This window comes from Vidua chalybeata, chromosome 6, assembly GCF_026979565.1.
Source record: "Vidua chalybeata isolate OUT-0048 chromosome 6, bVidCha1 merged haplotype, whole genome shotgun sequence".
Classification (NCBI taxonomy): domain Eukaryota; kingdom Metazoa; phylum Chordata; class Aves; order Passeriformes; family Viduidae; genus Vidua; species Vidua chalybeata.
Window position 1 is genome coordinate 36,031,404 of NC_071535.1, and position 17,073 is coordinate 36,048,476.

At 39.7% G+C, this 17,073-nt stretch overlaps 1 protein-coding gene across 1 annotated transcript in view; it reads right to left on the reverse strand.

The window, feature by feature from the left end:
• Positions 1 to 17,073, reverse strand: part of MIDEAS (mitotic deacetylase associated SANT domain protein) — a 54,458-nt gene that overhangs the window by 21,778 nt on the left and 15,607 nt on the right. Inside the window, exon 2 of the mRNA XM_053944503.1 lies at positions 1,450 to 3,139. Within this exon, the coding sequence (XP_053800478.1) occupies positions 1,450 to 2,904 (1,455 nt within the window). The 5' untranslated portion in view covers positions 2,905 to 3,139. The remainder of the gene's footprint in view (positions 1 to 1,449; positions 3,140 to 17,073) is intronic.

The following is a 17,073-nucleotide window of genomic DNA, read 5'->3' on the forward strand; positions in this document are numbered from 1 at the left end:
ATAACTGCAAAGTACAAAAGAGCATCTGTCAAAACACTTCTCTGGTCTTTACATTATGAATCAGACTGCAAGCACACGTGCCTTCAAATGGCCAATTTTTAGCTTCATCTCCCAGGGCCTTTTCCTAAATGCTCTATTTGCTTCTTGTTGACACTCTGTTAGTGATCCAAGTGCAATGTGAATTGCAGGCCTTCTGCAATATAACCATACAATGGCTGGCACAGTATGAGCAAATACACCATGCTACTATGTACTACTAGCTCTTTATCAAATCTGCTGGTTCAACTGGAGTTAGAGCAAAAAGGATTGAAGACAGCATCAACCAAACATCAACCTTTCTGCTGTCCGAGAGATGGAGTAGGCTATGGATATTCAGCTCATTGTTTATTAGTTTAGTTCTTTCACTCAAACAGCACATTCCTCTAAGGAAGAGATGGGAAAAACAGTGACAGACAGATGAGGATAAAAAGGATGATGAGAACAAAACAGGCAATAAAATGCCCTTCTCTTTGTTGTCTGACTGGATAGCAACTCAGATATCAAAAGTGTAGGTAAAAGTAGCTCATGTAACGTATATTTCGTCAGCCTTTGGCAACAAAACTTCCAAGGAAAAGTGTGGCTCCTAAGAAGCACTCAATAAAAGATTAGGCAAACCCTAACTCTAAGAAAACATTCAAAAACAATCCCTCCAAAAATCCCATCACTTGTCTCCCAATAGGCTAGTTAATTTTGAACTCTGTCATCTTGCCATATGGAACATATACTGTTCAGTTTAGACTGATGTGATATCAAAAGGTTACCACATCAGCCAGCTCTAAATTTCCTCCCGTTAAGTCCTACAGGAGGTCTATGGGCAGACAGGTCATTCTACAGCTCTCAGGTCATTCTTAGAAATAGGATGCTGCATGAGACAGGCCTTTGTCACGCCTGCTTTAGGTCCTTCATGTAAGTGAAGCTTTCTTCGACTTTTAATATTTGAGAAATATTGAACATGTAAATTGCATTATGTAATTTTTAGATAGCGCATTTTAGAAACACTTCAACTGCTGAAACCAAAAAACTGGCAGGTAAGCCTAAGTCTTTAAACAGAAAAGAAATAGAACATTAAATCGGTAAAAAGACAACAAGTAAGCTGCTTATACTTGCCTCTCAAAATTCCTGATCTCATTGAGACCTAAGCTGAAAACATCCATATTTTCATGTCGTGGGCTAAAATAATGTTTGGTGTTAGTGAAATAAAACTGTCCCTTAGTGGTTTCACTACACTGCATCTCTGTTCTCCCGCATCTATAAACTACAGCAGCTGAACTTACATGCCTCCACATCAGAGCTGCCCTTGTTGCACACTTCAAGATACCATCCTATCCTGCATGTGTACATAACATCCTTTCCTTTCAGCCCTGTTTTGTAGTTTAAAACATGTTATATTGGTTAGGGTCTATACCTTACCTTTACATTCTGAAGAGAAGCCAGCTCAACAGCTTTTTGGGCCAAAGTCAGCAAATTGGCTTCTTGAGAAACACGTCGCCTCCGTCGGGTACTCTGGATTACACCACCTCTGACACTCTGAAAATCATTAGTTCTCTGAGTGTTTTCTTCAGGTGCTGCTACCTGCTTCTCCTCATCTCTACCATTTTGGGCTGCAGCTTGCCTGTCTGTTTCCATCTGGCACTGCTCACTATTCACCAGGACATCCTTCTGCCCCAGATCCAATCTTTTGGGGTGCAAATAGCTACTTTTACTGTGGGCCAGTGACTCAGGTGTTTGCTGTAACGGGACCTCTTGCTGATGTGTTTGCCAGTGATGCAGAAATAAATTGCTAGGTTGTTCTTCTGCCTGCTTAGAAGTCAACACTTCTCCTGCAGATGTCAGCAGGCCACCTTCTTTGGAGAGTCTCCGTGACCTTCTTGGAAAGGGAATCTGCGTCTGAGGTAGAACAGTCTGTTGGTTCTGCTCTGTTAATGCCTTGAATAGCTCCTGGTTCCTCTCTGCTTGCTGAAACTGGTGTGGCATCATGTGATGATGAGGTGCTGCAGCTGCCACATGAGGCTGTGCTATAGAAGTTGTTTGCTGCAGACCGAAGGCTTGTGTGGCAGCCTGTTGCTGCTGCTGCTGAGGATAGAAATTTTCAAAGAGCTGTAGCTGGGGAAGAGCTTGCTGTTTTTGTTGCGCAGTAAATGCTGGACTGGAAGAAGTTGGGGCTTCTTGAAAGACATGTAATAGCTCAGGAAGACCTTGCTTTTGGCCTTGGTGACCAAATGCAAGTTGGAAAGGCTGCAATGGCAGAGTTTGATTCTGCTGCTGCTGTTTCTGCATTTGATGAAAGGAATTCATTTGAGCTTGTTGTCTAACCAGGGCTTGCTGTTCCAGCTGAGCCTTCTGGGACATCATCTGCTGGACAGCATCTCCATATAAATCCAGCTGTGACACAAACACTCCTTTCTCTTGATTTCTTTTAAGGGCTTCTGGGTGGCCATAGAAGCCTGGGCCACCAGCATTGGAGTGGGGTCCTTTTGGGTTGCCCCCAAAAACCATACTGTGGTTCCACACTGAAGGTGGAGATTGCCAGTGGCTGTCACCCCTCTCTGTCAACCGGTTTCCCATTAGTGAATTCTGCCATTTGACAGCTGTTACTGACTGGGGCATCATCACTGATTCTCCTCTATCTTGATTATAAACAGAGTTCATCAAAGCAACATTGTTGGGTGTGCTTGTTAATCCTCCTGGATGAGAAATCTCCATAGTTTGGGAAACTGGTATATTCCCTCCATGACCATAGTACTGTCCTTCCTTAAGCTGCTGCTGTGGTTCTTTTGATGGCACAGCTATGTCCTGCTCATTAAAATAGGCAACTCGTTTCCCAGTCCGTTTGCTTGAAGACTTTTGCTGAGCCTGAAGATTCATGGTTCAGTCTATTCTCCCAGCCGCACACACAGTATTTATAATCCACCCATCCCTGAGGTTGGGGGAGGAAAAGCACAGCAGTCTTTCTTTTCCATTCAGCTTCAGTAATAAATGTCAGGAAAGAAGTGCAGATGAAAGTACATTCACTTCCTTTTTCTTTGTGTGCTTCTCTCACTTCTTTTCACTCTTATACTTCGTGGTTCAGAGGTCAGTATGGTCCACTTAGTTACAGGTCCTGAAATAGAGAAGCAATTGCAATGAATCATCAGCAGGCATAATTGGCCTATGAATGCTCATGTGATAAGCAACAATGTCTGTCCCATTTCCCATGGAAATGAAGACCACGATAATAGCTGGAAGAAACAACAGATGTGACCTGCTAGAAGAATGCAAAACAAAACAACTAAGTTTTACAAAATAGGTATCACACTGTACTTGCATGATGCAACTCCCTGTTGCACATAGAATTCTGACTAATCACTTAAGTTCATACTGAAAGTTTTACTCTTACTCTTTACTACCTCTGATCTGGCCAATGACTTCCACATCTTCCTGTAGCCAGAATAATCTGGTTTTAATCTCAACTCAAAACTACAAAACAAAAAACCCTCATGGCTTGCCAAAAGGCCACGCTTCCCAAAGACCTTTAAAAGACACATGTGTACATGAAGACTGCAGCCAAATATGAGCAAGACGCTCAATTCAGTATTCTGAAAGAAAAGGGTCAGGCAACAGTCCATCAGTCACATACACCACCAATGATTTCCAGTCAAGAACTGCCCACCCAGCATCCAAGCCCTAGGGCCAGGGCCTGCTCAACCTGTTGCTCTCTCAGAAGTTTTCTTCAACAGCTGAAAGAAACTGCTCCCACTCAGATCACATTCACTGAAAGGTAGTTCAGGCAGCTGCTGTTATAACAGCTGTTCACAGACATCAGCAAATATCTGTTAGTGTAAAGCTACAAACATAACAGGAGAAAGCCTTTCCAGAACAGGCACTCTACAACAATTCTACCCTCCTATTCTCTTCTTCCACAAAGAAAAGCTACCCACAAACTCTAAGAGGCTAGCTTGCAGGATTAAGGTCTAATGTGTGAACACTAGTGTTGTGAACACTAGTATTTCTATCTGGACACCTAAAACCGTTTTAGATGTTTCGTTTTAAATTCAATTATATTATCAGATTACCACTACTAACATTCTAATGTAAGTCTCTATTCCTACCCTTTTCAGTGTGCGTTCTATTCCACTTTAAATCCCACTGCCAATATATTCCAGGAAAATTACAGCAAATAGTTAAAACCCTATTCTTATTACATCCCTTCTGTTATATAATCAAGTTTCTCTTTAGTGGAGCAGGTAAGGCTAACACACACATCCCCTCCAATGAAGCCTGCAATCTATTTATCCCTCTTTCTAAAATGAAAAATAATAAACCAAAATGATATAGCACACTGAAGTCCTGTAACCTGAGCTTCCTCAGATGGATAGGGATACAGTGCAGGTTTTAATACTGAGGTGGGGTTGGGAACATGACGAGGAGGAAAGGACAAAGAGTTTTAATTAACTTACGCAACTTCCACCTCAGAGGCCAAGCTTGGCTTCAGTGCGACTGGAACCATGGGACTGTGTTTCAGAGTGAAGTGACTCACTTCCTCAGGCTGTTACATAGTTGTTCCCTCACACTGCCTCCCCTTTGCCTTTGGCTACAAACCATGGACCTCTGCCACCCCGCAGCACAGAGCCAGGGCATTCCTCCCTCCTCTAAGCACAACGTCTCAGCTCATTTCCCAAGACTATCACAACAGGACAAAAATAGGAGAAATTATGGACACGTGAGATGGAAAATTCTCTCTAAACTGCAACTAGTACACAAACGAAAATTTCATAAACTAAGTTTTTCCTACTTGAAAGTTTCACTAGGAGAGGAAAAAACATCTTACAGCAGGAACTAAATCCCTGGTAGCAAAAATGTAGAGGTGGATAAGCTGCTATATGCCTCTCAGAAGCCTTAATGCTATCCATCCTCTCTCCTTGCTTTCTGCAGTACTGCAAATGTATCAGAGATGACAGCTAAATTTCAACACCTGAGGTAATACTACTAAGAGTGATTCCTGACAGTCTTACTTTGTGAAATCATCACAAGCTATTTTTCTCTCCAAACTAGGCAACATTTTCCTTCTACTGATGCTTTTGTAACGATCAGTCACAGCATTCTGTTAAAGAGAATGGAAGGTTTTCTGTATATTAAAAGTTAGTAGACATTACCATTAGATCAAGTTTTAACCTGATAGCTGTCTGAAATTCTGCTGTAGACTTTTTACACTGTGAAGAAAAATACAACAATAATTTTCAAAAAGACGTCATTCAACTTTCAACATGAAGGGTCCTTGTTTTCAACCAAAGAAAGAAAGTAAGAAAGAGCCCAGCTGATGCTGTTCTTAATAGTTGTGGCTGGGATTTGCAGTCACCACACAGAAAAGTACCCAGAAGACCTTTAGAAAGAGGACTCTCACATTAGTAAAAAAGCATTGCATTAGCACAACTTTCCAAACCTACACTTGTGTGGACTTTGATTCTGCTTCTTCTATTAGTAGGTAAGAAGACACCAGCATCACAAGGTCTAACTTAGACCAGTTTAGAACTGCAGCAATCTGGGAAAGAGATCTAACAAACTATTAAGATGCAAAGTATAAAAAGGAGTACATTCAGAGATAACCTAAATGAGGAAAAGGAATATGTACAATTGAAGTTGTTATTCAGCACAAAACCCAGGATAGTGAAAAGGATGTGACCAGGGAGAAAAGAGATTTAAGGTACTTTGAAAAAAAATATTCTTACTGAACATCCCAGTTCTCCCAGTTACATGCAAAAATAACTACATCCTAAGAGATCACCAAGATAAAGGAGGATTTGGTGCATCTGGTATTTAATGGTAAAAGAAAGTATCACAAAATTCACATTTTAGAAGTTCTTTCCATATAGAAAATCTACAGGAAAGTATCTTCTATGTCATCCTAATAATAACAGTTCATAGTTTAAACTGCAGTGATAAATGTTCAAGTTGCAGCATGACTATGCTTCAGGAAAGCTCATGCTTGGCAGCTTCACTGCATGAGCACTGTTGGCTGACTAAACAGGCTTTCCTCCTGAGGTTGGGGGAATGAGCTCACACAATCATCATCCCAGCCAATTACCAGCTTTGGGGTTTTTCTGCTTTGCTTTGTTTTGTTTTACTTGAATTTCAGCACAAGAGTCAGCCTGCAGTAGCACAGGAAAATGGCAACACGCTTCCAGGCTTAGAGTGCTTTGGAGCAGTACACCCTGGACCATTCCTTACCTTTGAATAAAGCACAGAGCCAGTTCCAATACTGTAATTCCCAGAAGATACTGTGTCTTGCCTCCAAATATACAGAGGTGTTATGATACTTAGCATTGCTTTTACATTGCACAGAAAAAAAGCAGAACCTAGCGTCAGTATATTTTGTTTTAATAACTCTAAGATTTGGCATGCAACATCATCAGTTATTTTCACTTCCAGGAGCTTCTGACATTCAAGAACTTCTCCTGAACTTTCTCCAGATGAATACAAATTGTATATCACCTCCTTTAATACTGTAAATATTTTCATATTTCTAAGGGATTTTTCATATTGCAAGGCTTTCTCTTCCACACCTAAAAAGAATGACGAATTAGGTATACATATCCAATGGGCACATATGCAGTATTTTCCAGAAGGAAAAATACTAAGGAAAGTAATTAATGGTACCTTATTGAGAAAAGTTAGGCTTAGCATTTTTAGCTAAAACCTTCTCTAGCGTATCTGCACTAATGCATGAAACAAAATCATGAACACATATAAAACACCATATGAGTTAATTTATGTAAAGAATGCTGAAGGACTTCCTCAAGTATACAACAGGACTATGGAGCAGTCTCTTCCTGCATCCAGGATTCTGTTCTGAAATGATGAAGTCCTTTCAAAACAGATATTGGAAGGGTGCAGGGTGCAGACACTCAGAGCCACTTACTAGGCTGTTACCAGCCAGACCACCCATCAGATTTTACCCAATTCAAAGCAGAATTATTAAGACATCCCTACACAGTGCAACTATCTTGTCAGAGTTTATTATTATCCTGGAGAGCTTGATATAAAACCTTAACTAAAGATTATTTTATTTAGGGAACAAATAAAAAACACTCAATGATAACCATTTAATGTAAAATATCTCTATCTCTCTTCAAAATTTGTTCCCTGTATAACTGGCAACTGCTGCCTGTATAACTGGTAACTATCCACCATTATTCCATTTCTATAAATATTCTTTTAACTAAGCATATGTATATTTGTAGAGTTTCACATATCAAGTTCATGACCTCACACACTGCAGTAATCTTGAACTTCTCTCTTCGGCTCGCTTTTTGAGGGCTGTGCTGTCCTGTGCTTTGTTTAGTTCATTTGCTACATCAGCTATATCTGGCATGATAAGAAAGTTTAAATTGTGCACATTCCTCATTCTGCTTTGAGATCATTTGCAAACATTTCTCTCTGACAGAATGCTGCAGAAATGACTCAGAAAAGACTGATTTCTCCTCAAACTTCAGCAAAATAAAGGATGCTGAGAATACTAACAAGTTGTAGTTGCAGCTGTAGACCATCTTTTATTCCACCATCTTAGCTTTTAAATTCTTCTCTTTTACAGTTTTATTCATGTAAAATAAAGTGTTCCTCTGTTCTAGCTAATGTACATTCTCAGCCTTAACTGCAACAATGCTGTCACTGTTCCTTACAGGAAATCTATCAGATTAGGGTGATGACAATAATTTCTCACTAAATCCTCCTGCTGCCAGCAACTGAAATTATGGTTCTCCCCAGTAAGCAGCTCAATCACTTTCAACCAGGATGATGGGACAGATTCCAAGAACAATCTTACATTTAAGACAAATGCAGCAAATTACCCTGTGTCCTTCTGAGACAGAGCAATAGAACCTTCCTTCTCCAATTTACTCATTATTATGGTAAAATCTCACATTTATGAAACACATAAACAGAGGAAACAACTCACTTCTAATATCACACAAGAAGCAAGGTCAAAAATTAAGCAATATAATATAATAGCTACCAGTTCCCCTTCAAACCTGAAAGAAAACATCGGTTTAATTAAATCTACCTGTGAAAGATGGAAGCTGGGTGTGCTATTCACACATGTGCAGAAATACAAAAAAGTTTAAATTCCTTCAGTGCAATAGGAGGTCAGAGGAGGCTCAATAGGGTAGATTTTGTTTTTGGCTTTTGTGGTTTGCATTTTTGAAAATGACTGGAGAGTTATAAGTCATCACAAACTTGTTCCAGCTAGCAGAAATCTGCCTCTGTGAAACCACTAGTACCATTTGCAATAGTCTTGAGTAAGAACAGAGAAAAGGCTGAAAACATGGGTCAGTTTTTGTCTTTGTAAAAGATTTGCAAAGCTTATTGCATATAGCCTATGTTTACCCTGCTGTATATGGAAACAGCTTCAATCCCTCCTTCCAAAGCCTCTCCCGCACACTCACTTTGTTACATTTTCTTCTAGACAGCTACATCAAAATTCCTGCAGATTGTTTTCAACCTCCCACTCACCACCTTCAGACACCTTGAACAGGAAGGATAACAGCACAGAAAATAAACCTTGTTTGTAAATTCCATACAGTTAAGCACAGCAATCTATGGTCTGAAGAAGGCAGGGGAAAACTCAAAGCAACTACAAAACACAATATTGTGCAGGAAAGCCAAACACATAAATACAAAGATGATGATTTTATGTTTCTGTCACTTTATCACAAATGATATGGCATTTTCCAGACATCCAGAATGACTGTCTCTATAGCAAAAGGTGTGCTTTCCGGGAGTGTGGCACTACAGAAGTGCAACAGCTGAAACCCAAAGCAACAAGCAAAGCCAACCAACTGAGCAGTCTGCAGTTTAAAAGAAGCCCACTACAAAAGAATGTAATTAGGTATCAATCTCCCCTAACACCTCCAAGTATGAAACTAATCCAGGGAACTTATCAGATCAAAGTCCTAGAGTCAAAAAAGCCTATGAAATGGGGAAGGCTTACGTGTTGTAGAAGACTATAACACTGCATAGCAAAAAAAGGAATCCTACAGCAGTTCCGTATTAAAGACAAAGAGATGAAAGGAAAGCTGCTTCACAGACAGACAACAAAAGGGAAAACACAGCATCCAGGAAGTTTGGCAACTTCCACTGATTCCTGAAGGTTCCTGCCTGGGGCTAGCAAACACATACCTAAATAAGTAGTATGCATAGCAGACATTTATGACCTACCCAAATTTTCGTGTGATTGGCCCACTTCTATTGCAGAGAAAGACTGAAGCTATGACTGACTACAGGGGCGCCTCTGCCCTGAGGACATGCTTAAAATTACTTTGCTGCCACTTTCATTTTCCCATTTTCAGAGCATGGGAATTAATAAAGCTTTATTAAACCACTGTAATAACCAGAGACTCAAAAGTGAAACCCATCAGCCCTGTGAGGTGAAACATGTGAGAAAGTGGTCATGCTGTGACGGCCAGCAAAATCAGGTCACTTGTACTGGACCACCAGATACCACAAACTACTGCTCCAATCGAAACCATTCCTGACATTCAGCACCACCAGAGGTTAATTACCCACAGCAAGCAAAATAACACAAAATCTAGAACTACCATATTGTCCGGGGAAAATATACATACCCAAATGGAAATACATGAACTACACTTCACAAAGTAATCAATCCAAGGAGAAATATAAATCCTACTTCAAGAAAAGATTTTGCTTTATGGTAAAGGAGGTAATAAATGTGAAACAGTGAAAATGCAACCCTTTAAACATTATTTAATTAGGTACCTTTCTGTTCCAATGGTCTTCAAATTCACCAAAGCATGCACTCTGATTCTATTAGGACCTACTTTTTACATCCATGGATATGATTTTATTTATCCACATCACCACAATTTTTCCATACTCAATCTAAATGCACAGATCCATCCTAGTATGGAGGATGTTACAGAGAAGGATTTTGGTGCTTTGAATTACAGGGTCTGAAATACCTCAGATACACCTCAAAGGGAAGTGTTCAGGTAACAGTTCTATGAGGGGAAAGTCATATACTCTTGATGAACACTTAAAAAATAACCTATTTTGGGGGGATGTCTTCCTCAATTCAAGCTGTAAACCTGGCTACAAGTATTGGAAGTTTCCTTTTCAAAACACAACCAGGATTTTCCACGTAATTTTGTTCTAATGGATGAGGAAGAGACAAAAAGTTGCTACAAAGAAAATGCCCATCAAGTGCTGATTAGTCTTATCCTTATAACAAGCCAGACAAAACCTGGCTTACACAAAGAGCTCCACCAGAAGAAAATCAGCACGGATGAGGTAGAAAAACTACTAAAAAGATAGACTAAAATTTTAAAACTTAGCAGATAATTAAACAAACAACAAAAGGGAAAAAAAGCTACAACCAGATTTTTTTAAACAAATGGAACATGTTGTTTCTATCAGCTATTGAAAGGATAGGTAAGATCTTCACTTATTTTCAACCAAAACTTTGAGTGCTGTTTCCAAAATAATCGAAATTTCATGCAAACCTCATCACATGAAAACAAATTATTTATTATTTGCACCAGACTTTGCACCAGTCTTTTGTCTTGCACTACGAGAGAGGCAGCTCCACAATCCAGACTCCTGTAAACACATACACAGGAAAGCCCATCTTTATAAAGGGCTTTGCAACACAGACCAGGCTTATCCTTTAATAAAATACGTACATGGTCCATTTCTTATATTGGTTAATGTTTATAAACTTACTGGAGTTAAGAATAATTGTTATTATAATCTGTCATCATGATAAACTCCAATCTGAAGAGGCTTGGGCAGTCTTAGAGAGCAGAATGAGCACAGTAATTATAGAGTACAAAATGCTGCTTTCAGGCTTTGTAAAGTTACAGGAACATAATTCTTTCCCACTGGAAAGGGGTTAACAGTTCTAACTGTAAGCCCTTAGACAGTTATTTTAAGCTTTTTTGTTTGGAGCTGTCTGGGAAGGCAGTTGCTAGCAACAGAGACTAACATGCAGGAATCATAGCAGGCTCCAAAGTCAGAATGGCAAAAAGCAGGCCAAAAGCTTTTCCCTGCCCTCGCATTCTCATACCTGAAAGGACCACAGCACATCCTTCACTACAAATGCCCCTCCTGCCACAAACATACAAGCTGCAGAATTGCATGGACACCCCAGAGACCGACCAAATCCATCTGCACTTTAGCTCTGAGAAGAAAACACAACTGAATGCACTGAGCTGCAACGGGAAAGATTGCTACAGGTTCAGTTGCTCCCATCTCAACCCCTTCAGCATTCCAACACAAAACCAGGCTTCCACAGATGTCCACTGTACAGAACAACAAAGTCTGAGTGTTTTACAGATTCCTTTGAGGCTTTGCAAGAGGTAATGGACTACAAATAAGGGAAGAGAATGGTGAAAGTTCATAGGACAGTGATACTTTCTATTCCCAGAGGTTTCTTCATGAGAAATATAAAGGTACTCAATACCTCAGCCTTAGCCCTTGGCAGAGACATTCTTAAGACTGTCAAGGAGGCATCATCACTCACCCAAGTCTGGCTGGACAATAGCTGAGACTACATGTACAGGCAGAACCCCTGGGATCTGGGATCAGCTTCCAATTCTGATACAGACATGCACCTCAAGCAAGCCACTTCAAATTGTTTCATAAAATGAGAATAATACTTGAAACCAAAAACGTTGATAATAATGGAGTATTTTGAGATCATAAAAGTTGTATTATCTTTATCAATAGCCACTAACTGCCTAAATGGAGAGTTTTCCACAGAGAGCTTAGAAGTCTATTTTCAGACACGATACAATCAGGGTAGTGATAAACAAAGAAGAGGGAGTAAAACAAAAAGTGAAGGAAAAAAGTCGCACAATAACATAGTTGCTCTTTTGTCACATGCCTGCCTCTATCTCACTTGACCCAGAAATATCTTTGTTTATCAGCAGTTATCTAAGCTGAAGCAGTGCTGACCTTGGTTTGCCCACATCCACACACTTGCAGTAAACAGATGACAGTATTGACTGAGCGCAGTCAGTCTTTTACAGCATGGATAGGGCTTCAGTTCAAATTTCTAAAATTATGTCTTTTAAGAATTCCTGCAATCACTGTTGACTATAAAAGGGTCTCTTTACTGTGCTGGTCTGTTATAAGGTACAGTAAGCTCTCGGCCATGACTGGGGCTGTCAGGCATTACAACAATGCAGCTAAACAAATGCACACTAGTACCGGGAATAGGAACACTGAAAGATGTGGGCAAGCAGGATCATCACACTGTGGAAAACAGTAAGGTTTTAAGACTCCAGGGGCTAAAAGAGCACTCTGATTTCTTAACCTTTAATTAAAAAATCAAAGCATTCTCCAGCACTCTCTGAATCTCCGGATTCAGAGCTCCCTGCCACTTACGTGACAGATACCTGCCCAATCTCCTCTTTTTAGCCACAGGGATTTCAGTGGAGGAAGGAAAGAGCAGATGGCTGGCATCAATACTGGATCAAATACAAAGTGCTTCCATTTCTGTAGTGGCTTATTTGTATCCTTACTAGCATTATAAAGTGCTTCCACTATGGGGCATGAGTGACATCAACGACATACAGACTCAGAGCAAAGTCAGAAATTTCCTAAAGATTCAGCCCAACAAGAAAAGAAGTCATTCAATAACAGCATGAGGAAAAGTGTTCTCTATTAAGAACCCTTACAAAGCTATTTTAAACTGTGCAAAAGACTCAGTTGTTAGTAAAACAAAGTTGAGGTCACTATGATTAAGTTCAATACTAAGAGAAAAACTAAAGTTTACACATTAATCCACCTGTAGATCGAATTCTATGAGTTTTAAGCAGATCAGAAGTATCCTGCACTTGCACAGTTTACTCTGCAAGTCCTGGAATATAAATATATTTTAATTGAAGTCATAACATTTTGATTCAATAATCCCACATTACACTTTGAACAGCTGTATTTGCTAAAGATACAGGCTATGTAATTGCTATTAACAGGAACAATAAGTCCTTGCAAATTGCGAAAAAAACCCCAGGATATAAATAACTGAAAGATCAGAAACTTACTAGAAAAGCTGATAAGATCATCTGCACTAAACACTTGACCATCTACAAAAGAAATCACTAAGCATGAAGGAAAAAATAAATTCCCTTACATTATATGGTTTTCACTTTGGAATGAAGGGCTAACGAAATAATCGTATCTTCAGTTACACGGATTCCATTAACCTGATTGTCTCACACCAAAGAAACTCCGAGACTGATGCTCCTTTACAATCCATAATGCATCTTGTCATCTAGTTCTAAGCCACTTTGGATGGGGCTCTGAGCAACCTGGTCTAGGGCAAAGTATGCCAGCCCTTGCCAGGGGGTGTGGAATGAGATGATCTTTAAGGTCCCTTCCAAAGCAAACCATTCTGATTTTGTGATAATGGATTCTAAAGGATTTTTTCACACCAGCTAGATAGTACTCTCTTATTTCAAGTAGGTTACTTCAAGTAGTCCAACTTCTGTCCCACAGCATCTGATGACATTACTATTTTCAACACACCTCCAAACAATAAGAACAAACATCCAATCTCTCTTCAGCAGGCTGACATTTGTTACACAGTTCTTCCCCATTTGGAAAAGATCTATGAATCCACCAAGGCAGAAAAATATTCTACCAGTTATTATACCACAGACAGATTTTTCCTGGGGAAAGTAGCTGAAGGAACTTGTCCATGAACAAACTTCACGTTATTGGAATACTTACCATTTACGTAATACTCGGCAACAGTTAAAGCAATATATCAACACCAATTCATTCATCTTCACAACATGCGTCACTTGCAACATTTGTATTTCTAACAGGTACACAAAGAGAGACAAAGCGGCCTGTTTTGCACTAAAAAGCAAAAAGGCAACCAAGATGAGGTTATTCTTCTGTATTTCCTTTCTCTCAGTTTTGTCTACAGACTGCATTTGCAAAATGTCAGGTAAAACATCTTCATTTTGAACAGTTATACCGAATTCAGAAACTACTATAGAATACTACTTTTTATGTAGGCTGCAGAACTGCCCCCAGCCAGAGGTAAATTTTAAGGCAATGTATATAAAAGTCACAAAGTCATCTAAAGCACATGAAATTTCACTTACAGACATTAAAGGCTCTAACATTAAAATATACATGTCAGTGTCATAGCAGAGATCTCTGATACTCCACAGATGCAGTGTTCTATAATGCCTTTGCACTCTCCTCAAGCTCTGCCTGGAACTGCAGCCTAAGGGGAAGGGCTCTTCCACTTGCATGTTGGTTGGGGTCTTAAGACTTCCTTTTTTTTTTAAAGAAAATGACAACACTAGGCAGGTGTACTGCTCTTTTTGTCCATGGCTTCATTCCCTGCACTGTAGTACAGAAATCAAATTACAGCAATTTCTATTTTACATGGTTGCATGGCCTCAGAATCACAGTATAAGAGAGCACTAAAGAATGCATAAAGAGTATACTCTTTACACACTTACTCTGGCAATGTCTCTTTAAGGAACTGAATTACTATTATTCACTTTTTATTATACTTTTATTGAAGACAGCTAAATCTGGGAGAGGGAGATTTTAACATTACTTACCCGAAGAGGACTAGGACAGACGAGATAACCTGAGTCTCAGGTTAGTGCCTATCCTTTCAATCATATTTAGTCTCTTACTCAGTTTGAAATCCCATCCTAAGGTTGGCTAAAGTGCACATGAAACCTCTCCAAAACATTTCTTCCTATTTCAGCCCGCCCACGAGACTGTATGCCATGCATATTAATAAACTCAAGATACGCATACAGCAGTCAATGCAGGTTTATTGTGGATCTAAAAATATCATGCTAGCTTTTACTGGAGTTGTCATCTGTAAGACTTATGTGCACATACGCTAGCCTTGGCTGTGATGGTGTCCAGGGGACGCAGAGAAATTCAGGATACTAGGCAGACCTATTCAGGTGCAATCATGACATTGTTACTAATTTTGCCTAGGCATTAGATAATGCCGAAGAATCTCACCCAATTCCTTCCCTGCATGCAATTACAAAATCATACGAACAAAGAAGGGAAGGTATTTATTTATACCTATTAGTTGATTAACGCTGATACAAGCTTTCATCTATTTGCATCACTTATGAGCACCATAAGCATAAAAGCACAATTTGGAATTAGAGAATTAAAAAAGGGGGCTCTAAAACCCTGTAAGAGTGCTTTCAGCAACTACCATGACATGTATATTCCTCCCATCTTTGCAACCACATTCCCAACCACCACTCCAAGGGAAAAGAATTTTTGTTCTTTTCCCACAACTGCAACATCTGAGATGCCACAAATAAGAAACAGCTTTCAGGCCCACAAGGAACGGATGCATTTGAACTGCACGTGATGCCTTGAGAGGCTACCTAAACAGAGGCTAGACAGTGTTAAAGGAATAAGATAGGTATTTATTAAAGGAATAAGATAGGTATTTATTAAAATTTAATAAATTTATTATTATTACATGTGTTCAGAGCTGACTTGTGCAGGGACAAGCTTCCACATCTTCCACTCCTTGAACCCTCTGACTGAATGTTCTGTTTTACCTGGACAAGTTAAGAGCAACCTGTACTGATTTTCAGCAGGACAGCACACATCACAGCAGCTGGACTACAGGAACAAGGATTCTTTCAACAGACTGTGGAAAGGGCTCTGCCACTGCTCCCACTGCCCCTTCTGAGGGCCCCAGATGTCAGGGAGCACCATGGTCCCTGGCTACATGTTTTGACCTGCAGCAGCAAATGTCAGATTTCTGTCATTGAAGGGGTGAGAGGGGGAACGGATGGTCAGAACCATCACACATTTGGTTGTAAATAATAAAGCCAGGTTTCACAGAAAAAAAAATAGGGCCCAGAGTTTTTAAAAGGCAAACAGTATGGATGAAACTGGCAGTGTCATTTTTCCCTTTACATAAAAAGATACACTTTTTACATATCTTTTAGCTATTTACAGGGAGGAAAAACAAAGAAACAAAAAAGAGCAACAGAAGTAAGCCTTGAGAGCTACGCATGAAGAATGCTGATTAAAAAGAAAGGACAAGTACTAATTTGCACATAACTGATGACATTCACCTATTACAGCAGGTTAAATAGTTAAGTCAATGCTCTTCCTATGTCTTGCACCACTTGTATTTGTGGCTTTGTTCTCTCTCTGTCTTACTGAAAATCTTGAACATTGCACAAAAGTTTCCCTTGCAGACAACACCTGACAAATCGGAGTCGCAAAAGTAGTGTCAGAGCCACAAAAATGAACGAAAAAGCAGAAGGAAATTCACAGTCATTGCTATCTGCACATCAGGCCATAAGGAAAAAAAAAGTTAGATAAAAGAATGGCTTTTACACATACATAGTTCCTGCAGGTAGCAGACTAAGTTTCTATTACTGCAGACGTTTCTAAACTCAGTGGCTCTGCTTAAGCAAGGTTTCCACACACTTCAGCTGTCTTCAGCTCACTTTCTGCAAGACTTGTGACCCTGGTGTTGGCATAAAGCTTCACAGTAGCACCAGTGTAGAGACAGGGATTATTCCGCCGAGCAGCACTTTCAGGGGCCTAGGGCTGAAGAATTCACGCTTTCAATTGAGGTCAAGCATGACAGTCGGTTTCCATTCGGTTTCCATTTGTGTTGCAACACACAAGAAGCTAACAAGTGAGAAAAGGGTGAGATGACAAAAAAAACTAGCAGAAAGGAGAAAATATCCTCAAACCACAAGTGTATTGGTCCCTCCAGATGCCTTTCCTCTTGCTCCTACATTTCCAGTAGATTTTGTCCATTTTCTAGAATGTGATGTCTTCCAGTTAAACATATTTAGTTCCACAAAGACATCATGGTAATTCACACTGTTCCAAAAGACATGAACCACTCATCCAATTAAGCCACAATAAATAACTTCTTAGTGTGTCACCACCTTTTTTTTTAAGGTAGCTTTTTGTAACTGGTAATTTCTTTTGTGTAATTTTTTTACTTATACCTTACCTGGTAATAATAAGATAGATGTGGATATATAAAAAGCTACATCA